Raw genomic sequence first — 22,861 nt, 5'->3', positions numbered from 1 at the left:
AAATACGTTGTCCACTTCCAATTCTTCATAGTCATAGATATCCATCGCGGCAAGATTCATACAGATCAGTCCTGAAATAAACATCAAATCAGCCAATAGGAACGTCCAATTATCCAGCCAATCACGGGGATTATCTCGATGCAGTCCCGAAATAAACATTGAAACTTTAAGTATCCGACCAATAGTATCACCCTAAACGATCCACCCGGGCGGCAGCTGCGACAGATCTGCCCCACTATGGCTCCTTTCCCAAACTGTCAGAACAGCGCTTGTCATCCATCGCTCTGGACCAATCATTGCCTGCCCCATACCAGAGCTTGAATCATCAGCTTCATACCTATGCTTCACTTACTGTCCAGTTATGATTCACTTCCTTTCCTTTTGTTCCGGCGACTTGCAGTCTAGAACAATGATGATGGAGAAGGACGATGAGGATGATGGCTTATTGCCTGAATCATTTCTTTATGCTCTTTAAATACTCATACCCTGCCATTTTTCTACAGCGATGCTCTTTTCTCCAGGTTTGTCTGTCTCTCGCTTGGAACAATACAGTCCCTCACTTCACAGCCTATTATTTGGCTTAATACAACGGCTATTGTCATTCTTTCTGGATACACTCTTTTCTATTTCATTTCTGATATTCTGACAATCTCTCATCTACAAGAGTTTTGCAGGCTTTTACATTTCTGTCTGACACTGCATCATTATTCTGACTACAAAGGGTAGTCACGAGATTTACGACTCGAATACAGCATACCTTTTTTGGCTGGTCCAAAGAGAATTCGAAGATACTTTTCTCCTCCTTACCGTTATACTGCGTTGGGAAATACTCTCTGTGGATACATACGGACTGGCGGTTCGCAAACAAAGAGGCATCTGTTACGTGTCCTCTCCTCCTCACTCTTTCATTCGTATTCCGGTGGCCAGTCCCTTCCAAAATGAAGATTCAAACTTCATTTCCAACCTTGTTGATGCTGTTGTCAGCTATCAGTGACGTCTCCAGTGGAAAACCACTTTTTATACCACATCTCAGAGGCAGAGATGCTCAACAGTCTGGCTCATCCAGTGCAGTCAAAGAGAATTCAGTCGAACCAGTCTCGTCTGTTGCCGCAAATACCTTGAGTGCTCCTACTACCTTGCCTACCACAGCACCATCTACTACAGCTGGTGCTTCTCATCCTCCAGAGACGACGACGACGACAACTGGCCTGCTGCCTGCGACAAGTACTGGTGCTAGCCAGCCTACTACACATGCCGAGTCGACTGCAGCAAGCGGTACAACCGTTCCCAGCGCAGCAACTGGGACAGGCACTATTGGTGCTTCCAGCCAACCTACAACGCACGCCGAATCAACCGCGACAAGTGGCACAACTGTTCTCAGCTCACACGTCGGGACTGGCACTACTGGAGCTGCAGACAATACCACACCTGGTGCGGCCCCAACAACTACGTTTCCAGCTTCTACTGCTGCGTCTTCTGCTGTTTCAGCTGTGACCTCAACCACACCCTTGACACCTCACTCTGACCCTCATCCTACTACGCCTTTGTCTTCCACGGTGGCTTCAACCTTTATGACAACCTCATCACCACCTCCTACATCAGAGCATACTTCTACTGGGTCAAGCTCAGCCGTGATCAAGGCTTCCAGTGCATCCGCTATCCCTGCCCATAGCGAAGCAACAATGACAACGTCGCCGACGAGGAAACCTGACAGAGGCTCAATTACATCCTTGTCTACGCCCCTACCACAACCAAGTAAAGGCGCGTCAAGCAAGGCCACTACCTTGACAAGTTTGCCTTCTGCGTCTGCTGTTTCGAGCCATAGCTCAAGTAGTCACCACCCCCATCACCCTACCGTTGATGCAAGCCCAACTACGACAACGACAACGACAACACCGACAAGGACACCTGACAGAGGCTCAATTACATCGTTATCTACACCGTTGCCGCCACCAAGTAGCAAGGCGTCAAGCGCGACTACTACCCCAACCAGTCTATCTTCTGCGGCTGCTGCTCCGAGCCACAGCTCAAGCAGTCACCACCCCCATCACCCTACCATTGACGGAAGCCCAACTACGAGAACGTTTGGTTCAAATACTGCTGGAACAATACCAGGAGCTTCTAGTGTAGTCAACCCGACCACTTCCCCTTTCAGCCCTCATACAGCAGGTGCTTCGAGCTTGGCTGGATCGAGCGCAGCAAGTATAACGACTACTGCTGCTTCATCTGTCATCTCTACAGACGTTCCGGATACAACTTATGCAGCTCCTTCCAGTACGGACAGTTATCCGGTGACTAGTCAATGGTCTATTCCGTCTGCTACTTCAACGGTCAAACCACTTTCTCAAGGGGGAGTGCCGCCTGCCACGCCCACTTCGTCAGGGTTGGCAGTGCTTGGTACTTCTGGGCTCTCGACTGTAATTGATTCGTCTACGGTACCCGCTGCTGTCTCCGCGTATGAGCCGTCGACGACAAGCGCGACATATAGAGCACCTAAATTTTCATCCACTGCTGTTGTCCCTACATATGGACCATCTACAACAACAGCGTACAGTGCGCCAGCGGTTCCAACAACAGTTGCGTCTTCGACTTCCCAACCATCTGAAGCAGCGCGCAGCTCATACTCGTACTCACCAGCTATTGTCCCAACGTCAACTTCTCCAGAAAACCCAGCAGGATCGACATTCGGACCTAGCATGACATCGGCGTTCAGCGTCCCCACCGTGAACCCGACTACTCACAGCAGTACTTCCATACCTGAGAACACTGTCAAACCGGTCCCGGGAGTTGACATTAGCACTGTAATCACAAGCGCAATCTCAATCCCATCGGTGGTCATTGCAAGCTCAACGTCAACCACTTTCGTTCCCGCAGGAGTTCCAACGACTGCATATGGACAAGACACTAGCATCGATTCAGCACCATCTCCAGAAGAAGTGCCAGTGACCGCCGTAACGACGACAGGGACATCCGCAGAACCAACAACAACCGTAATGATATCCCTAACATCGACCGTATACGCCACCGTAACCGGCAAACGAACCACAATAACACCTTCTCTTTCAGCAGCCTATGCCCAAAACACCGTCGCAATAGCAAAGAATCCTTTTGCTATGGTGACAAACGCTCCCCCTACATCTACCAATCTCAACGCCGTACAGGAAACCCCAACGGTGACAGTGACAACTACAACCACAGTGTGGAAGACGTTTACGCCGCCACCAATTACATTAACGCAATTCGTGACCAAGATTGGTCCTCAGGTTACTGTCACCCAGATGATTACGATGACAGTGACGCCGAAACCGACTGTTAGCCCAAGTCCGAGTCCTAGTATGAGTGCGCATCAACATAATGTGATTAATATCTAGACTTTCTTTTTCTCTGTCTTTTCTGTTGGGGGTTTTCTTTTGTGAATGTATAGCCAGGTGTTTATCATTGAAAAGTTGGGTTAAACTTTAAGGTTCTCTTTGTACACATACATGCACCTACATCTCAGGAGACTTATCGACTCCTTTAATAACAGTTTTTTATTTTTTTAATTTTTTTTTGGTGGCTACTGAACCTTTTCATGTCCATTGTTTACATTGATGGGTTGTGTGTGTGTGTTAATCAATTGTATCCATGTCTACTGAAGCCGTGATGTGTATACTACCCCTTTAATAGAGTCCCCGTAATCCAGAACAACAAACTTCCAAGGTTACAAATACCATCCCAAACATACAAACAATAAGTATTTTCGACCAGATATCAACAGACAGATCAAGTAGAATACAACAACCCCCCATCCTCCACAAACGACTTTTGAAACTCCTTCAAATTTGCCCACTGTCTCAATTCCTCTTCTTCCTGACCACTCATCCCATCCCCCGTATAACTCATCGGTAATAGGAAAGCTTCATTATGATTAGGGCTCGGATATGCTGCTGCCGCTGAGACTAAAGGGTCGTTTAATAGCGCTGTTGTTGCTATTATATTGTTGCTATTATTAGCTGCAGCGTCATTGATGTTATTGTTGCCCTCCATGGGCATGTCCGCGTTGAGGAGTGTAGTAGTAGCAGCGGCAGTGGAGTTTAGATTCATGTCCAGATCGTCCGGTTTCATGTTGAGGTTATCTGTGACTGTGTTTATGGATTGGATGGGATCGCTGCCTGTGACGCCTACACCTTCGAGACGGACGAGGATGTTGAGGAATGTGCGAAGGTAGTTTTCGGCGTCGCTTGTGGATAAGGGTTGGGGTCCTGATGGTGTTGTTTCTGTTGCCGTTGGTGTTCCGGTTACGGGGTCGACGGTTGTGGTTGTTGTTGGTGGGAGTGTTGTGCTCATTTCTTGGGGGAGATTGAGAAGTGTAGAGGCTATTTGGCGGACTTTATGGGTCTGTTTTCCTGGTCAGTATTTTATGCTTCATGTTTTTAAAACATGTTGTACGTACGAAACTGGCGCCGTTTGGCTCTATATGGATTTCTTGCACACTTTTCAGCAAACACAGTAGATCCTTGATTACCAATCCACGTTCCTGTCTCATCATTTGTCCAATCTGGTCTGTTTGCGCATGGAATTCCGCATCTGGTGCCGACGTTGTCGTGTCACTCGTCATATATTGAGAGTCGAATGGAGCAGCGACATTAGACGGTGTTTCGGCAGAAGCAGCTTTCGCCTTTTGCAATCTGATATGACCCTCAAACAAAATCCAATACTTTTCAACCAAATATGATCGCGTGGACAACGAACTGATATAGATGTTCACCTTTTGAATCTCGTATTGTATCCTTCGACGCTCCTGATCACGGGTCGTTATACTTTCCCCAAAAGTTGAAGGCCAGCCACCTATAATCGAAGGAGAGGATAGATTCAGAAGCTCCTGTGGGTAATTCAAAGACAGTTCTGGAGGTAGTTCTGCAGTGACCTTTTTCGCTTTCTGTAATGATTCCCATATCAGTTGTCTTTGTCTTTCCCAGCTCACTAGTTGCATGTCGTTGAATGCAATTTCTAACGCTAATAGCGGATTATAGCATTGGAATATGCGCACATTCGCATTGAATCCCGTAAGCTGGGAAACAACACCGACTGGTTGCGCTGTGACTTGATTAGAAGTGATGAACTCATCGTCTACTTCAAGAGGGAAAGGAGGATATCGGTTCGTCGGAGTTTCAGGGGGTATGTAAGTCCGGCCATCCGCTGAACCGAGTTGATGTAACGTCTGCAACCCAGCAAGACATATATAAAACAGACGCCTGCCTTGCTCCTGAACGAGGTAGTTCTCCGTCGTTTCAGTGATGTCGCCGAGATGACCGTGAGGTTCAGATATCGGTGATCCGGCTGTTATCCCACCAAGATCAGCCCCGCCTTGCCTTGAAGGTTTATATAGACCGTATACACGCAGAATAGTCATGCACTCGCCAAGGTACATCCGACTGCGTTGGTGATTATAGACGTAGCTGGAACAGAGTGATAAGTGATAACTAATGGCTGCATCCTCAACAGTGGTACTCGTATCTAGATATCCCAATCCTCGCGCCTGTACTGCTATGTCATGACAACGCTTAGCAAAGGCCATTGAATTGGAATACCGAGACCCTGCAGAGTCTGTGCGCAAATGCAATCGCGGCCGGCGTGGGAAAGAGGCTACCAGAGAGCCTATTACAGCAGCTAGTAGTGCCAGAAACCGTCCATTGGTCAGATCTTCTCGCCTCGCAAATGCTTCACGGAAGGTTGGTTCGTGCGGTATGGGGATGAGAGGGTGGATGAATAGAAAAAAGTCATCCACTAGTAGCTGAAGTGTTGGTAATGAACATATTGATTCGCCAGACAACGGAAGTATGTTCTGGTCTAATACTGTGGTATCTGTGGTCAAGGTCCCAGTAGCAGTGGCAGTCGTAGGGACAGTAACAGGAGCCAGAGGAGGAGGTATGCTGATAGGAGTTGGCACTGCTGCTGGCGCTAGAGCAGGAGTCACCGTTGCTGGCGGAGTTGTGGGCTGCGCTTTTTGCTTTTTGAGTGCCTCTGCATGTTTATTTGGAGGACCACGACGCTTTTTAGGTCGGTCAAATGTGCATGGAATATCTAGAGAGATACAGGACTTGCATGGTGGTCCACCCTCGTCACACTGCAGAATAAAATCAGACAATTGCTCGTGTGATCAGACTAGAAGAAATATCTAACCTTGACTTTGCGGATGTTGCATGCATCGCATGCTTTTTGTAGTCTCGGTTTACCATCCATAATAGCACGGTTTCCCCAGGAATTGAGCTATAGCGAATCTGGGGCGGGGGTTGTTTACAATTGCTCCGCTCTGTGATGATGGTGTTCGAGTCGTACTTTCTCCACACCTAGACGCTGTCGCTTGTAAGTCGCATTGTCTCTTGAGAGTCGCCTGGCGTTGTTGATAGTTTAAGCCATCGGCATTGAAGGCCGAGGAAGACTCGCCTGTGACGCAACAGGCGACAGGACGCAGATCACCAATGGAGTCCCGATCTATCAATTGTTACATGAAACTATAAGGTATTACCATAAGGAGCGCATCCTGGTAACAATTGATGGGGATTTTCCTCATTGCTCCCCGACATGATGCCGGTGTTGACATGGGTTGGTTTAGAGGCTAAAGGCTTCCGGAGGAGTTGCCGGCAAACACTCACAGAGGCTGGTCACGTGTAACACACTACGAACCTTGATTGCGTCCCTTTTAAAGAATTGATACTTTTGTCACAAGCTAGGAGAACACTGGAGGGCAATTGTTTTGTCCTGCTATTCCCATCTCTTGTGGTCAAGGTTGCCATCCCGACGCTTACATTTAGGCCTCAGCCTATGTTGAATTCAGTCGGGGATAATATGATGCTAAGCAAATTCGTAACTTCATTCATATACATTATGGACTTAGGTAAGGTAGATTCATGCAGGATCATCGTGATATAAATGTTCTTCCCTCTCCGGCCGGTGTGCCTCAAGAAACGCCTCGTGCTTCTCCATCTCCGCCGCCCAAAGAGCTGATCCAGCAGCACTAGTGAGTAGGAAAAGCATTGAAAACATGGGAATAAGCTGTAGTATCAAAGCTACTGTGCCGAAACTAAGATATCGTCCTGTCAGCCTCTAAGGAAGCTAACAAAAAGGTGTAGACAACTTACGCTGTATACTTCAACTGGCGACTACGAATGAACCGCTTCCGTTTATCCTTGGTGAACTCCAGAAGCTGAAAATATCTCCAATGATGGAACGGTCCAGCTCGATATCCAGCCAAAACTAAGAACATAGGTACACCAGCGACAGGCACAAAGTTGAGTGGAAGCAAAAAGATAAACTCGACTATCTGCCTGAATGAGAAGGGTGCATAGACCGCGCTTGTAGTCGGTTTCCCAAGCTTCTTAACGGGCGTGACGCCATCCGGGTGTATAACGCGTTCTTTATTGACCAATTGTTCGAATCCTTCGTTTATAAGCACGGCATCAAAGACATCGACTAATGTTTCGTCGACGAAGAATGCTTCGAAGAGCAGGGCGACAATTGCGGCTCCTTCTCCGAGGACCAGAAATGCGCCGTTTACCCAGGCACTGTGTCCTTGAAAGATGGCGAGAAATGCGACTTGTGGGAGATAGGCGAAGAAGAATAGAAGCGTGTAGATGAAGCCCGATAATAGAAAAATTGGTAGTAAGCGACTGCGAAGGAGGGGCCATAGGAAAGGGTGTGAGATGAAGTAAGCGATGCCCTAGAGACTGTAGATTAGCTTGCTGGATTTTTGATGGAACTGATGGTTTAGCGAACCCGGAGTGGATGTAACCACGTCGCGTTGCGTAATTTCGGTGAGCCCAGCATTGTGAGAATGTACACTGTCCAGACGGTATTGATACAGCGTCTTGATGTGCTCGCAGGGAGCTGTTGATTCCTGAATCGGAAGCAAGAAATATCGCCGCCTAGGTACCGAGGTTGGTGCCCCAGGCCGCAAAATCGTCACTAGGCTGAATTGGGTATAGTTAAGTATATTCTCTATTTTGCCTATCTAGTCTGTTGGTGCAATAAATAAGGAAATATCGTCTTGAATTCAGTGCCAACGATGCGTATGCATAGTTGTTGCTGAAGACAGCTGGATCACCGGTCTTTTTTCCACCTATCCAAACCCAGAGGCAGAGGGATCTCACTCTTTATTCAGATGGCATATACTTGATCAGTTGCTCTTGAAAGAGCAAGCGTGAGAAGGAAAAGCAGAAAAGTGGTGTACTGGAAGTATTTCAGTTAAATAAGCCATGCATTAACCAAGTATCGTGGATGAGCTCCTTCGCAGTAGCCCTCTCTTCAGGAAGCCAACATAACATACGTCGGAGAAAACGGAGAAAGTCCTTCTTTTCATCGCCTTGAAGTCTTTCCTCACGGGTCTCAAGACCACGGTCAGGATGGGGAGCCATGCCTTTCCATTTTCCTAGTTAAAGTGTCAGTCTGATATCTCACGCCTTTATATGTAAATAACTAATATGGACCGCGGCACTTACTATCTTTGTCCCAATATCGAGAACTATGCTCACTTCGACTGAGGAAGTCCGTAGGTGGTTTTCCCAGCACCACATGCATCTCGGCAGGATGATGGCTGTCGTCCAGTTCACGATCGGGGTTACGAGCTTTGAAAAGGTGGCGATGCTCAAACAAATCCCAAGTCTGGGCTCTGTCGATTCCGAGACCCCTTGAAAACAGATGACAAGCGCATTCATAAAGAGCTCATCACCATCCCACCGTTCCAGATGTCAACTTTGTAATCTCGGCTCAGGTTTAATATAACCTCTGGCGCTCGATAAATATCGGGCATAATATCGCCCTGTTGTTGGTCGGTCCCTAGTCGAGCTTCGCCTAAATCGCAGAGAACAGGAGTACCGTAGGAAATTGGAAGAGGCCACGAGAGGTAAATTGTTACGATCTTCAAGGACTTTCCGCGGCACTGGCGCTTTGAACTCAGTTTATTCAAATGTGAATAGAGTCATCCTTGATGCCAGGGAGAATATTATTTGGTTGGATATCTGAGTTTCCAGTTAAGAAACTTGTTGCTAGCCAATATATCATGGCAATATTTATTCAGATGTAGGTGGAATACTTACCAGTGTGTATTATACGTGCCTCTGTGTGGAGGAAATCTGAAGCGACCAGTACGTTTTGGACAGTAGTTCTCACCATTGCACTGCTCATAACCTTAATTGGAAGCAGCGCCACGAGCTGGTGGAGACTCATCCAAGTGGCTGATACACCAGACAAGGATATAAACCCTGTCTGTGAGGATTTTGAATCTGAAATTACTCGATCAAAGGTCGCAAGCATGTTTGACCAGGATGTTCGGACTGTAGACTTTTCAGATGGTTGTAGACCTCAATTTCTCGAGTCACCGAGGTCGATGTCGCAAAGACCTTCAACGTGATATAGCAGTGGTTCCCTTGCCGTTGTATTGGGTCTAATGAACCGGATAAGTAAGTTTCTTCCCTACAGCAAGTCGCGACATAGCCAGACTGTCGCGCTGGATCGATAGCCCAGCTTGCCGACTACTTGATACCGGCCACTGAATACCTCACCGAGACGGACCGGATAGAACTTTTCAGGTCAATAAGCGGTGATTGACTCCTCTTCAACTTTCAAGCCAATATCAATGTTGTTCCAGCCTGAACTAGGGAAGACATGCAGTTGTGATGGAGACCGAGAAAGACTAGCATACTACGCCGGATTGAACGGGAGTATCGCGACCACAGACATGATGGACATGAATACCTTGACAGAAAGTGGATGGCCATGTTTAATTTATTCATGGCGATACCTCCATGTTCAAATGATGAACAATACGAGGTTGAAGTTGAAGTTGTAAGTACTTGGAAACGAAGCTAGCCGCTTATCGATAAGCGCACATATAAAACCCTATCAAGATTTTTCCCGCTTTCTTTTCTCTTTCTTTTTTCTTTCTCCAATCATTCATAAAACATCACCCCTTCCTATTCACTCTAGATTCCACATTTACTCTCATGGAATATTTCTAGAGGGGAAATGGAAGGGCAGAACGAATTCAGAGCGCTGCTACTTACCCCGAGACTTCCCTTTTCGCATGGAGGATTTTGGAAATACATACAGCGCGACATAACGACTGATCGCTAAACCTGGCTTTTGATTTCCTACTGGAAAAGCATTTGTACCAATCTACTTGCTAAGATCGTCCAAGATTGCTTTGATAACCTCATCCAGACTCTTGCCAATAATCCGTGGTCGCAACCTTGGTACCGCAGCATCTTCCCACCCCCTACCGTTGCGATCGATCCATGCAGTTTTCAAGCCGTAATCCCCAGCGCCGACAATGTCAAATGGATTCGCCGAAATGAGCCATATATCCCCCATTTGCGTACCTGTACTTACCGCCAGATGCTCATAGACAGCAGGTGCGGGCTTGTACGCTTTGACGTCCTCTACCGTGACTAGATCCGTGAATAGAGATGCATGAGGCGAAAGATCTTGGGAGCGAAACACGGAGTTTGAGACCATCTGTTTAGTTCCATTGGAGAAAATGACGGTTTTGATGTCTGGTCTTTTTGTTAGGTTCTGTAGAGCCGGTGTTACGTCTGGAAACGTAGATAGGTGGTCGTATTCATCCATCAGTTGGTCGATCTGATCTTCTTCTAGTCGAACTGCAGCCTCGGAGAGTGCATGTCTCAATGCATTGCGGGTGATGTTGTAGAAGTCATCGTAGGATTCTACCACGATCAGTTCATGTCTCTTGATGAGTCGGATTTGGGGCAACATACCCATACACGTCAATCTCCATGAATATTCCAACTGATACTTTCGCCATGATGCCGCAACCTGCGTGCCTGTTTCCTGCGATCCGAGAATCTCGGATAATCGCTTGGAGATCGACTCCGTTGATAGCAGAGTGCCGTAAAGATCAAACGCAATGAGACTGCCTGACTGAGCCATGATGAGTGCGATGCACGCCTAGGTAAATATGTTCAAATGGTCATACACTTTGTCGTTGCAGTCTTGTTTAATGTAGACCCCACTGCGTGGGGTTTCCAGTGAATTTGTCTTAACGTCGAGATAACAACGTCATCTTAACCTCTCTTCATCTTTCTCCGTGCCTCGGTCTCGACACTACTATATGATTAAATGAGCGACGGTGGGAATAATTTCGAGGTCTTTAGAGAATGTGTCTCCGGAGTCATAGTGCAAAAATCTCAAGGAGGCCGCAAGAATTCCGGGAAACGTAGGCTCAAGGGCAAGAAGCGAGGCGACATAACAAAGACCAGTAAGGATGAACAGAGTTCTGGTGGTTTAGAGAAACAAGATCCAGAAGAGCTCGCTGAATTTATCGATGTATGTCCTCTGACCAGAGATCCCGTTGCCAGAAAAAGAGTCTAACAAGAAGTAGTTCATTGTCTCGGAAGTCTTTCATGCATTGCCAGAGACAGTACAGACTCTGTCTTACTCGAAAATCCAAAACGATGCATCGTTGGCAAGTCGATACAGCGATGCCACAGAACTGACCGATTCCGACATGGAGACTCTGACGGCGACCATCCCAGTCTCGGTCTCGGAATCACTGTCAGTATACGGCATTCTCCCAGAGTCAATGGACATCACAGCAGCTTTCCTCCGCCCAGTACTCACAGACTACATCACGTCTGTAACCGCTGCTCCTCCAGCATGGGCTACTACCAAGACAGAAGCTTGCGAGATTTGCGAACGGGACTGGATCCCTCTATCTTATCACCATCTCATCCCTCGAGAAGTGCACACCAAAGCGCTCAAACGTGGCTGGCATGAAGAGTTTATGTTGAATAGTGTGGCATGGTTGTGTCGTGCTTGTCATAACTTTGTTCATAAGATGGCGAGTAATGAGGAGTTGGCGCGCGAGTATTATACTATTGATCGCATCTTGGAACGAGATGATGTGCAGGATTGGGCGAAGTGGGTTGGGAGAGTGCGATGGAAGGCTCGGTAGTTTCATTGTTCTGATGTGAATACATATTCAAACAAGCCAACAGCAAGGTGTTAGAGAGTATGGCTTTGCAATAATGTCAAGAGTGTCATGTGAAGTGGTTGTGAAGGCTGGGTGATGCTTGTAGTCTTAGAGTGCGCCTGGTTGTGAATATTGTCTATTGAGGTAGGTGCACAATCAACAAGCCACCAGCCTTTCCTTCCTCTCCTCTTCTCCAGGCTATCTTCTTCAAATAACTCTCTCTCTCTCTCTCTCTCTCTTTCTTCTCACGCTGAGCAAGTCTCTGTCTATCTACACAGTCCCACTGCAACTCCAGAAAGCCATCCTCTTCCCATTCCGGGACCATCTGATGTCGAAAACAATTCAGATAACTTCAATCTAAGATTGGTAGCCAACAATCTATCTCAAGATGCCTGTCCCTGACAAGAAACCCAGCGTAAGTGTCTCCAGCCACTCATTTACTGTCGTTCAAGACACTCATCCATGCCAATATGGACTACAGTTCTTCGACAAACCAAACCTCTTCGCCCACATCTACACCACTTACGCGTCCAGAGTCATCCAGGAATACGTCGCAAGTGACAGAAAGGACAAAATCAATCGTACCAAAATCGAAAAAGATATCATTCGTTTAACAAATGAGGATCCAAACCTGCCTATACTTCATAAGGTGTCTTGTACAAGCATGGTAATAGACTCTATACACGGTTCCTGGAGGTCCAGATAGACTGATGACGGCAGGTTCTGCATACAAACACCTTTGAACCCTTCTGGGCTGATCAGAGGTTGGCGTACAGCCTACCTGCAAAATCCCTGAGAAGATTGACACCACAGTACAACCTCATTGACGAGCTTCCATGCCCTTCAGACGATGACACTCTTTCAACACTGGAGAATTTCACAGATAAGAAAGGCAAGCCTCGACACAAGTCAGCTGCAGACACTACAGCGAGACGTGGACGGGGTCGCCCCAAAGCAGCGCCTGCAAAGATGAATGGTAAAGGTAAAGCCGGCACTGGGAAAGCAGGAACAGTAGCCATGAAAGCGCCCAAGAGTCAGGCAGCACGACCCTCACAATCCGGTGCGGACAACAATAAATCGAAGGCAAATGGCAATAACCCCAATGCCCCTACAACTCCAGTTCAAGCTCAGCCGCTACGAACAGCGTCAGGAAAACTTATATCAACAAAGACGGCTCGTGAATCGTTCCTGGAGTGCATGGCTCAAGGGTCAAGTATGAAGATTTGTGGACCTTCGAGCGATGAGGAGTCGACAACCACGGATGATGACAGTGATTCAGAAGCATGATAATGGTCATCCCTTCTTCCTTTTCGTCCATTTTATCTTTCAAGGGTTGATGGTACATGATCGAGGATTTGCTAATTTGTCTTTTTTTCTCCTTCCAAGTTCAAAATCAATGTCTCATGAAGCGCAAAAATCGATTCTATCGTACTTAGAATAGATAATGTAACAAGAAAACGCCCTGACCATGCATGCAACATATGACAAGCTTTCACAAAACCTGAGGTATTTCCCAAATTATTCACAATTGTACATGATTTCCAGAAAAAAATGGCGAGTAGAGGGGGTGCGTGTAGAAAAAAATAATATACAATACTCGAAATGAGAGAGAGGATTAATGAAGATACCTCTTCTCAACAACTTCTTCATAAGACTGCACATGATCACCGATCTGGAAACCAACCCAATCCTGGAAACTGAGACCACATTCAGTGTCTTTACGCATTTCGGTGACGTCCTTTTTGACATTGCGGAGGGATGTGAGGGAACCTGAACACAGTTAGACCATCACACTTCGATGAACGACTTTTTGGTACAGGGATAGGACATACCTTCATAAATAATCTCCTTATCTCGAAGAACACGCACTTTCTTCCCTCGACTGATAACGCCGTTACGAACTTTGCAACCTGCAATCAAATTCTTGTTTCTGCCCTTGACGGTGATTTCGAATTGTTGCGTAATTTCCGCCTCGCCGGTTACGCGGTATGTGATATTTGGTGGTAGATGTTCACTCAATTTCGCCTTGACGTCGTCAATCAGCTCGTAGATGATATTGTGATTCATCAAACGGACACCCTGTGCTTCGGCCATGCGGGATATCATAGGGTCAACGGCAGCGTTGAAATTGATGATGCTTGCCTCGGAGGTTGCGGCGTGTTTGATGTCGAACTCGCTGACTTGTCCAACGCCCGAACGAAGGATGTTTGCTAGAACTTCGTTGTTGCCAATGCCGCTGACGGAGTTGACGACCGCTTCGACAGATCCAGATACATCGGCTTTGATGATGAAGTTAACCAATTTGGGCCCTGTGGATGTCTCTGTTTCCTCGACAGTTTCATCATCGGCGGATCGGCGTCGTTGTTCGAGAGTTTCGCGTCGGCTGACATTGATCGCGGCTGTATCCTGGCCCAGTTTCTTGATATCTGAGCGCTCCAAACGGTAGTCAACGACATCCTTGGCACGTTGTTCGCTAGGAGCCTGCAAGACTTCTGAACCAGCTTCTGGCTGTTCTCTCCATCCATCGATTTCTACGGGCATTCCAGGAGTAGCCTCCTCAATCACAGTACCAGCTTCATTCTTCAACGTCTTGATACGAGTCCAGGTAGTTCCAGCAACAAGAATATCGCCTGCACGTACTGTACCTCGTTTCACTAATACAGTAGCAACTCTTCCGGCCTTTTTCGTAGTCGCCTCAACTACCCAACCCTCAGCATTACCTTCGACATCGGCTCGGTGATCCAACAGTTCTGAAAGTGTCACAATCGCTTCTTCGAGATCAAGCATCCCCAGTCCGGTCTTACCGCTGACTGGGATAGCCTGAACGTCGCCACCGTAATCCTCCACATCGACACTATGACGAGCTAAATCTTGCTTAACTTTCTCCGGATTGACATTATCCTTGTCCATCTTGTTGATGGCGACAATCATCGGTACATTGGCTTGCTTGGCATGCTTGATAGCCTCGATCGTTTGTGGCTTTACGCTATCGTCTGCAGCGACTACCAAGACCACAATATCTGTTAGATCAGCACCTCTACGGCGCATATCTAGAAATGCAGCATGACCAGGGGTATCCAAGAAAGTGATGGATTTTCCAGAAGGCATGACCACAGAGAAGGCTCCAATGTGTTGCGTAATACCACCATGTTCAGAAGCTGCGACGGACGATTTTCGAAGCCAGTCCAGAAGCGTAGTTTTACCGTGATCAACATGACCCATGATCGTTACTACAGGTGGCCGTTGCGGTAAGTGGGACTTATCTTCAGGCTCAGGAGCCGCAACCAAATCTTGTTCACTTGTCTCGAAAATAGGCTCAAAATTGTACTCTTCTGCAATAAGACCCGCTGTCTCTGCATCGAGCACATGACTGTGTATCACCCCTTCGAAGCCAATCTCCTCCAAGTGATCGATAAACTCAGCCTGGCGTACGCCTAGGACATCGGCAAGGTTGCTGACACTGATAAACTCGGGAAGATACAATGGGCTTCGTTGCGGTTCAACAACCTCTGCAGGTTTCTTCTTCTGCTTTCGCTTTTCCCTTCGTTGTCTTCTCTCCTCGGGATCGAACTCCTCCTCCTCACTGTCACGCGAGCGACCCCTCCTAGCATCTTTAGCCTTTTCAGATCGCTGAGCTTTTTGGGCCTTTTGCAATTCCTCGGCTTTTTTGAGTTCTTCCAAAGACACTAGCCATTTGTCGAACTCGTTGACTTCTTGCTTCCCCTCTTTTGCAGTCTTTGGTTCCGACTCGGCGGTTTTGGCCTCTTCCTTTTCAGGAGATGCTTTTTCGGGTTGTTTCTCATCCTTTACGAGCTCTTCCGTTTCTTCTATCGATAGGCGTCGCTCTGGAGGCTGGAATGTAATCTTTCTCATATTGACAGAACTCCCTTCATTTCGTGGTTGAACGTTATCCTTTCTCCATGAATTTATAATATCCTCTCCAAGTTTCCTGGGGTTCACTTTTCGAATCTGTGGATCGTGCTTGGGCTCCGGAAGAGGATGCAAAGGGGGATTGGGATTTGGCGTTCGACATTTAGGGCAAAAGGGATGCTTCCCGAAACAATTATAGAGACATTGAGGACAGATCCAATCTGCTGTGCGTCTGAAGACCGGTTTCTGCGTGACTAGGACAGATTCTATTTCCGATTTCGGAAGTTCTGAAGGTGGAGGTGGAGGAGGAGCAGGAGTAGCTGCTTTGAGGGCATTTCTACTGGCCAACTCGGCAGCTGTTAGGCCAGAAGCTTTGGGAGTTGACAATTTCGCGCCCCATGCGCCGCCAAACTTTGGCTTAAATAACGGACGAGGTGTAGCTTGCGATGAAGTCGATTCGCCCTCATTTTCACCGGTGCCGCGCGTCGTTTGACTATCGCTCTGGAGATATGATGAAGAGAGGTGAAAGTCACGGCAGCTTCGCCGTGTCGTTGCGGGAGTGGGATAGCCCGAGTCGAAGGACGGACACCGACATATCTATTAGTGATAGACATTGATTAGCCAATTGACCCGAAAACTTCAATTGTGCGATATCGACTGAGAGAACTCACTCGTCGACAAACTCTTCTGTGCATGATGGTGGCCTCGTCTCAAGGTCCGCCCATTCGATCAATGCTTGGTTTAGTCGGTCGCTTCTGCCTTTTTCTTTTCTCCGACTGCTTTCCGCGGGCTTGGCGGTCAAAATCACGTGACACGGCGTACCTGGCCAATCACAGTGCAAGGACTGATTGCGCAATCGGGGAACGAGAGACACAGGAAGAGATAAAGCTCTCTCACTTTGATATCTCTTCGCACAATTCGACGTAAAAATTCGTTCGGCGTGAGAGAGTCTTCCCTTGGCGCACTCGGTTCAAGCATTTCGACGCCATGGCCTTGGAAGAATTCGACAAGGTTGAGCAGGAGCTCAGCCAGGGTTGGGTACGGACAGCGAAGGACTTGTTCGCTGGGGCTTCAGGCGGTATAACACAGGTGTTACTGGGTGAGTTGTCCACGCATGTTGAACAGCTCTTTGAAGAGTTTACTCATTTGCTTCTGTTTTACTTGAATTCAAAAATTTTCTTAATAAGCTGTGCCAATTGCCATTATGCATTCTAGCCCTAACCGGGCATGTCCTTTATCACCGATGCATACATACTAACTAGTTCGATAGGTCAACCTTTCGGTATGCAATCGCTGAGCGTCCTTATGGATGAATCCTTGATTGACCATTATTTCGAACAGATATTGTCAAGGTGCGACTACAGACAACCTCTCAATATTCTAGCGCCCTAGACTGCGCAAAGCAGATTTTCAAGAATGAAGGTCCTCTAGCTTTTTACAAGGGTACTTTGACGCCTTTGATTGGAATCGGAGCTTGTGTAAGTCTCTTTCCTGGACTTAAATGTCCAGTCTCTAATTGTTATTAGGTGAGCGTGCAATTTGGTGCTTTCCATCAAGCAAGAAGATACTTTGAAGAGGAGAACTTGAAAAAGTCTCCTCTCAGCCCCGGTCTTTCGTATACACAATACTACTTGGCGGGTGCCTTTGCTGGTGTCACTAACTCAGTTATTTCTGGCCCTATTGAGCATGTCCGTATCCGACTACAGGCCCAACCTCACGGTGCTGGACGGCTATATAACGGTCCCATGGACTGCGTGCGCAAACTCTCTGCGCACAACGGTGTCCTGCGTGGTCTCTACCGCGGCGAAGTCGTGACCATTCTCCGTGAAGCGCAAGCCTATGGAATGTGGTTCTTGGCCTTTGAGTATCTTATGAACCAAGACGCCAAACGCAATAACATTAAACGAGAGGATATCTCTAGTCTCAAAGTTGCCACATACGGTGGTCTTGCCGGTGAAGCACTGTGGATATTCAGCTATCCCTTTGACGTCGTCAAGAGTAAGATGCAGACTGATGGTTTTGGTACTGAGCAAAAGTACAAGAGTATGACGGATTGTTTCAAGAAGACGTTGGCAGCTGAAGGGTATGCGGGTTTCTGGAAGGGTCTTGGGCCTACTTTACTCAGGGCCATGCCTGTTTCTGCTGGTACATTTGCTACGTAAGTTCTTCCAGTCTATAAACGGGGTTGTTGCTAACGATATGACAGCGTCGAATTGGTTATGAGGGCTATGGGTTAGAATATGACTATGCAATGAACTTAAAAGACATATAGAACGCCGCTTGATTCACGCAGTAACTTACCAATAATTCCTCTCAAGCAGAGTTTCTGAGTCCATGGATTGGAATAGTCCTTTAGTATGCCAGCCAAATGTTTCAACCATCATCTGATACAGGAACCTTGGAACTCATTTCATTCGAAGCACTTATTTGTAGAATAATTGCGCATCATCACGTACGAATTCAGAACTGATCCTCAATTCTATTCATAAACCCCTCAAAAGCTTGACAATCGTTGGCAAAAAGACTGAAAATTCAATAACCGATGGATCAATAACCGGCAATCCACCAACAGACGGGAAGCCATCCCACACTATGAGGGGGGAATGTGGAGAGCCCCCGGATTCTTTTCAGTCAGTGCTTGTCCCAATGGGGCAGACAGCTCACCTTCACTCTCGGAGGGAACTCCATCTTCCACGTAGTTGCACGTGGGTGGGGTGTCTGGTGGTAGTCAACTGAAAAGATGGCGAGTCCCATGAGGTGATATTCTTTTCTTGTCAGTGTATCAACTCATTCTTTTCTTATGAGAGGCAAGCGTTGAATCAATACATCAAAATGCCTCAACGAGAATTTGTCCCCAAGAAATACAAATTGCGTGAACAAGATGGCACCAATTCCACGCTCGCTCTCCGCTCAGTCGGCGGAAAACAAAGCTTCGATTTCACCTTTGAAGCTATACGCCCAAACCTGTTTCGAGTGAGATTCACCTCCGAAGCTCATCCATTACCACCATACCCCAGTATCCCTGAGCCTACAAGGGATCATCCATTGCCATCCTCGTTTACCAGCACTAATTCTTCCTCGGCGACTACGGAAATCGACGGGGTGACGGCTACTGTACAATGGGAGAATACGCCTGTCGTTTCTCTGTCGTGGTCGGATTCCAAGCATGTCCTGCATCGTGACTTGCCTGGTCGGTCGTATGTCGCCGACTCCAGCGGTGTGGCGCACTACAGTGTCCATGACAGGGAGGCTCTCCACGTCGGACTGGGCGAGAAGCCGGCGCCTATGGACCTGACGAATCGGAACTTCATCCTCTCAGCATCTGACACTTTCGGATACGATGTCTACCGTACAGATCCTCTGTATAAGTATATCCCGCTTCTGATCAAAGCCAACAGCGACGGCGTAGTTGCAATTTTCTCTTCCTCTCACTCAAGAGGTACATGGAGCGTTGGCTCTGAATTGGACGGTCTGTACGGCGCATACAAAGTATACCGTCAAGACTACGGCGGTTTGGAAGAATACTTCATCGTGGGCAAGACTCTGAAAGATGTTGTTCGCACATATGCCGAACTCGCCGGATTCCCTTTATTACCCCCCAGATGGGCATACGGCTATATCTCTGGTGGCTACAGATACACCATGGTCGACAATCAAGCACTGCTAGATTTTGCCGCTAAGCTCAAACACCACGAAATTCCCTGCTCAGCTCATCAGATGAGTTCCGGTTATTCATTTAGTGATACTACGCCCAGTCTTCGGACCGTTTTCACCTGGCATCCCAAACGGTTCCCAGATCCGAAGAAGTGGACTTCGCAAATGCATGCTGCTGGGTTGAGGTTGTTGTCGAATATCAAGCCTTTTGTCCTCTCGTCGCATCCAGACTTTAACAAGCTGAAAGATGCGAATGCTTTGTTTATTGATCCAGATACAAATCTGCCGGGTTATATGGATGTATGGAGCGCCGGCGGAGGTCAAGGTGCTGAAGGCTGCCACATTGATTTCACTTCTAAGTATGGATTCAATTGGTGGGTTGAAGGTGTACAGAAGCTGGCCAACGCCGGTGTCGATGGAATGTGGAACGACAATAATGAATATACTCTCCCTAATGACGACTGGAAATTGAAACTGGACAACGAACATGCCAAAGTCGAAAAGCGCGCAGAGGTACCTAACTCTGTAGGTCTCTGGGGACGGAATATGCACACTGAGCTCATGGGCAAAGCCTCCCATGACGCCCTCGTCGCCCTGAGACCGAATCTGAGACCATTCGTCTTGACCAGAAGTGCGACTCCCGGGACGCTACGGTATGCCGCCAGCTCCTGGAGCGGTGACGACGTCACCAGCTGGGAGAATCTCAAGGGCGCCAACGCACTATCACTAAACGCAGGCTTCTCGCTCCTGCACTGCTACGGCCACGACATTGGCGGTTTCGAAGGTCCCCAACCATCCCCCGAACTCCTCCTCCGCTGGGTCCAAGTAGGCATCTACTCCCCCCGATTCGCAATCAACTGCTTCAAAACATCACCCGCAGACAATCTCCTAGGCGACGTGATTGAGCCATGGATGTACCCCGAAATCACCCCCCGTATCCGCCACACCATCAAACGTCGCTACGAGATATTACCATACATCTACTCCCTCGCCCTCGAAAGTCATTTGTACGCCTCCCCGCCCCAACGATGGATTGGATGGGGCTACGAATCCGATCCGGAAGTCTGGGCTTCCAAGAAACTGAAAGAGGGAGAAGAACAATTCTGGTTTGGGGACACTTTGCTTGTTGGTGGTGTCTACGAGCCTGGTGTGACGGTTGCAAAGGTCTATCTTCCACGGAAATCAGATGGATCGTTTGATTATGGATATGTCAATCTCAATGCTCCCTATCAGCATCTGGCTTCCGGTCAATGGGTTGAAATTGAATCGAAATGGCAGGAGAGTATCCCATTACTCGCTCGTATCGGCGGCGCAATCCCTATTGGCAAGAGCGTTGTAACTCGTACACCAGGTGAAGAAAAAGCAGACGTAGCAGCCGCCGGTGTCGATGAAATCGACGACTATCGCGGTGTTGAAATCTTTCCTCCAAAGCGAACTTCTCACGGCCACGTCTTCTCGACTACTTGGTTAGAAGATGATGGGTACACACAAAATGCCGAAGTGTCCTCGTTCACGGTCAGATATAGCTCTACCGCTGAGAAGGTCTCTGTGGAGTTTGAGCGCGGGAAGGATAATAAGTATGTTCCTGCTTGGAAGGATTTGGATGTTGTTTTGCCGATGGGTGATGAGAGACATGTTGTTTCTGAGAATTTGGGAAAGCCGTTGGAGTATGTTGGTATTGATGCAAGGGGAAGGAGAGTTTATCGGTTGAAGACTGTCTGAGCATATGTCTATGTAGTACGGAGTTTGCGTCTTGTATATCGGAGAGCTGCATACTGAAGATAGACTGCAATCAATTCATCTAGCACCCATGAACCAAACCCTTTGAAGACGTACACTAAATAAGTAATATATTCATACACGCGGCACTAGGCACATCTGAAATTTTATGTATACAAGCAACGAAGCCAAACGGCAAACCAGAAAAAAACTACTCCTGACCCTCCGACGAACGCTTAACATCCCTCTCCCCAACAGGCGTATAAGTAAATCTACCCTGCTGCGCCTCCAACAGCCTCAACCTCTGCCCTTCCTCCCCAGCCCTCCCCAACGCACCAGCAATAAGTTGCACACACCTCAAACTATCATCATTCGCGGGGATAGGATACGTAACCCTCGTGGGATCCGCATCGGTATCAATAATCCCGATTGTAGGAATATTATTCAACCCACACTCATGTAACAAGACCTCATTCTCAATCGGGTTTAGACAAATCACAAGATCAGGTTTGAGGACTGGTCGTTCGGTCAAGTATTGCTTGTAGTCTGGTAATTCTTCATCTAGGGCATTGACGACTTTGATTTCACAATTACCCAGGATCTGTTGTCCGTTTGTCAAACTGCCCGGAATCCAGCGCTCAAAGACGTGATATCCCCTGGCCATTTCAGCAGCGCGAACGACACATTCTTTTTGTCCGGGGCGGGTTCCGGCGAAAAGAATCAATCCACCGCGTCGAGCGACTTCTTCGACTACCTTTGCGGCTCGGCGGAGGTACGCGGCTGTCACGTCCAGGGAGATGATATGTACACCTTCTCGGATACCGAAGATGTATCGCGAGTTTTGTGGGTTCCAGCGTGAGGTGGTGTGGCCCAAATGGGATTGGGAGGCTAGGAGTAACTCGAGGGTGACTTCAGCTGGTTTGGGGGGGTTTTTGAGTAGGGTGTTTGGATCGTAGGTTTGGGAGATTGTTGTGCCGATGCTTTTGAGTTTTTGGCCTGTTTATCACATTATTGTTCAGTGGTGGACGAATTGCTTGAAAAGAGGTTGATACTCACGTTGCCGCGCAGCCTGTAAGAAAGCTTTGCGAGATTTCAATGCAGGAGAGACCGATGTTGAAGTACGGGATGCTTGCACACTTTGTACTATAGTAGAGCTCGACTCGCCATTTCCACTCAATGGGAGTGTCTGTTCTGCTGTAATTGTCGTAGTCGTTGTTGTCGTCTCGGTAGACGAGAATCGGACGAGTCCTTGACGGATTAAAGAGACATTGCGGCCTGACGCGATTTGGTTAGGCTTTTGAAATTATAGCATGGCACCTGAAGATAGGAACTCACCCTGCCGCAGACCTAATTGCCGTATTATCATGGTGTAAAGTCTTGTTGTCTGAGGATAGGTCGGATGATCATTGTTGGTGTTGAAAGTTCCCTTGCGAAAATGATTTGGCCGATTTGACTAACCCGAAATAGGAACAGTGCCCACAAGCGTGTCGGTCATGATTCGCTAGTAGGCAAAGCTTATCCGTTAAGGGACTAGTCTACTCCGGATACTGTTGTTGTCGTCCTGACTTCTCAGAGTGTTTAACATGGCTTGTACTCATGACCTTTTCACGAAGTCTGGTCACTCGTCCTTTACGACATACTTGAACTGCTACA

At 47.7% G+C, this 22,861-nt stretch overlaps 11 protein-coding genes across 11 annotated transcripts, besides 2 other annotated features; 5 read left to right on the top strand and 6 right to left on the bottom strand.

Annotated features, from left to right (window-relative positions):
- Positions 1–938: 938 nt before the first annotated feature.
- TSTA_072780 (uncharacterized protein) lies at positions 939–3,429 on the top strand (the record flags this gene model as incomplete). Its single annotated transcript, XM_002341234.1, has 1 exon — positions 939–3,429. One exon carries the CDS (start codon positions 939–941, stop codon positions 3,369–3,371), a length of 2,433 nt encoding a protein of 810 aa, XP_002341275.1. The 3' UTR covers positions 3,372–3,429.
- Positions 3,430–3,526: 97 nt separating this feature from the next.
- Positions 3,527–3,551: a sequence feature (AT_rich).
- A 65-nt stretch (positions 3,552–3,616) lies between these two features.
- On the bottom strand, positions 3,617–6,222 carry TSTA_072770 (uncharacterized protein; the record flags this gene model as incomplete). The annotated part of the gene is made up of 3 exons (XM_002341233.1): positions 3,617–4,377; positions 4,433–6,106; positions 6,163–6,222. 3 exons carry the CDS (start codon positions 6,220–6,222, stop codon positions 3,763–3,765), a joined length of 2,349 nt encoding a protein of 782 aa, XP_002341274.1. The 3' UTR covers positions 3,617–3,762.
- A 613-nt stretch (positions 6,223–6,835) lies between these two features.
- Positions 6,836–7,858, bottom strand: TSTA_072760 (uncharacterized protein). Its single transcript, XM_002341232.1, has 3 exons — positions 7,756–7,858; positions 7,122–7,699; positions 6,836–7,063 (listed from the first exon to the last, which is right to left on the bottom strand). Exons 1-3 carry the CDS (start codon positions 7,804–7,806, stop codon positions 6,889–6,891), a joined length of 804 nt encoding a protein of 267 aa, XP_002341273.1. The 5' UTR covers positions 7,807–7,858; the 3' UTR covers positions 6,836–6,888.
- Positions 7,859–8,141: 283 nt separating this feature from the next.
- TSTA_072750 (protein kinase, putative) lies at positions 8,142–9,717 on the bottom strand (the record flags this gene model as incomplete). The annotated part of the gene is made up of 7 exons (XM_002341231.1): positions 8,142–8,407; positions 8,478–8,640; positions 8,708–8,923; positions 9,148–9,311; positions 9,521–9,558; positions 9,587–9,631; positions 9,680–9,717. The coding sequence occupies 7 exons, from the start codon at positions 9,715–9,717 to the stop codon at positions 8,220–8,222; spliced, it is 852 nt and encodes a 283-aa protein (XP_002341272.1). The 3' UTR covers positions 8,142–8,219.
- Positions 9,718–9,924: 207 nt separating this feature from the next.
- Positions 9,925–10,982, bottom strand: TSTA_072740 (haloacid dehalogenase, type II). The gene is made up of 2 exons (XM_002341230.1): positions 10,752–10,982; positions 9,925–10,700 (listed from the first exon to the last, which is right to left on the bottom strand). Exons 1-2 carry the CDS (start codon positions 10,921–10,923, stop codon positions 10,153–10,155), a joined length of 720 nt encoding a protein of 239 aa, XP_002341271.1. The 5' UTR covers positions 10,924–10,982; the 3' UTR covers positions 9,925–10,152.
- Positions 10,983–11,112: 130 nt separating this feature from the next.
- Positions 11,113–12,055, top strand: TSTA_072730 (uncharacterized protein; the record flags this gene model as incomplete). The annotated part of the gene is made up of 2 exons (XM_002341229.1): positions 11,113–11,319; positions 11,375–12,055. 2 exons carry the CDS (start codon positions 11,113–11,115, stop codon positions 11,945–11,947), a joined length of 780 nt encoding a protein of 259 aa, XP_002341270.1. The 3' UTR covers positions 11,948–12,055.
- Positions 12,056–12,180: 125 nt separating this feature from the next.
- Positions 12,181–12,208: a microsatellite.
- Positions 12,209–12,353: 145 nt separating this feature from the next.
- Positions 12,354–13,252, top strand: TSTA_072720 (uncharacterized protein; the record flags this gene model as incomplete). The annotated part of the gene is made up of 3 exons (XM_002341228.1): positions 12,354–12,380; positions 12,447–12,632; positions 12,686–13,252. The coding sequence occupies 3 exons, from the start codon at positions 12,354–12,356 to the stop codon at positions 13,250–13,252; spliced, it is 780 nt and encodes a 259-aa protein (XP_002341269.1).
- A 115-nt stretch (positions 13,253–13,367) lies between these two features.
- On the bottom strand, positions 13,368–16,530 carry TSTA_072710 (mitochondrial translation initiation factor, putative; the record flags this gene model as incomplete). The annotated part of the gene is made up of 3 exons (XM_002341227.1): positions 13,368–13,735; positions 13,798–16,432; positions 16,507–16,530. The coding sequence occupies 3 exons, from the start codon at positions 16,528–16,530 to the stop codon at positions 13,581–13,583; spliced, it is 2,814 nt and encodes a 937-aa protein (XP_002341268.1). The 3' UTR covers positions 13,368–13,580.
- Positions 16,531–16,746: 216 nt separating this feature from the next.
- Positions 16,747–18,242, top strand: TSTA_072700 (mitochondrial carrier protein (Ymc1), putative). The gene is made up of 5 exons (XM_002341226.1): positions 16,747–16,934; positions 17,106–17,117; positions 17,177–17,313; positions 17,362–17,993; positions 18,042–18,242. The coding sequence occupies exons 1-5, from the start codon at positions 16,823–16,825 to the stop codon at positions 18,070–18,072; spliced, it is 924 nt and encodes a 307-aa protein (XP_002341267.1). The 5' UTR covers positions 16,747–16,822; the 3' UTR covers positions 18,073–18,242.
- Positions 18,243–18,667: 425 nt separating this feature from the next.
- On the top strand, positions 18,668–21,211 carry TSTA_072690 (alpha-glucosidase, putative; the record flags this gene model as incomplete). The annotated part of the gene is made up of 1 exon (XM_002341225.1): positions 18,668–21,211. One exon carries the CDS (start codon positions 18,668–18,670, stop codon positions 21,209–21,211), a length of 2,544 nt encoding a protein of 847 aa, XP_002341266.1.
- Positions 21,212–21,265: 54 nt separating this feature from the next.
- Positions 21,266–22,730, bottom strand: TSTA_072680 (mitochondrial 37S ribosomal protein MRP4). Its single transcript, XM_002341224.1, has 3 exons — positions 22,544–22,730; positions 22,265–22,483; positions 21,266–22,204 (listed from the first exon to the last, which is right to left on the bottom strand). The coding sequence occupies exons 1-3, from the start codon at positions 22,572–22,574 to the stop codon at positions 21,420–21,422; spliced, it is 1,035 nt and encodes a 344-aa protein (XP_002341265.1). The 5' UTR covers positions 22,575–22,730; the 3' UTR covers positions 21,266–21,419.
- Between the last annotated feature and the right edge of the window lie 131 nt (positions 22,731–22,861).

This window comes from Talaromyces stipitatus, genomic scaffold, assembly GCF_000003125.1.
Source record: "Talaromyces stipitatus ATCC 10500 scf_1105507295523 genomic scaffold, whole genome shotgun sequence".
In the NCBI taxonomy this organism is placed as follows: Eukaryota; Fungi; Ascomycota; class Eurotiomycetes; order Eurotiales; family Trichocomaceae; genus Talaromyces; species Talaromyces stipitatus.
Note: the sequence above shows the minus strand (reverse complement) of the source record. Positions and strands in the feature narration are given on the sequence as shown.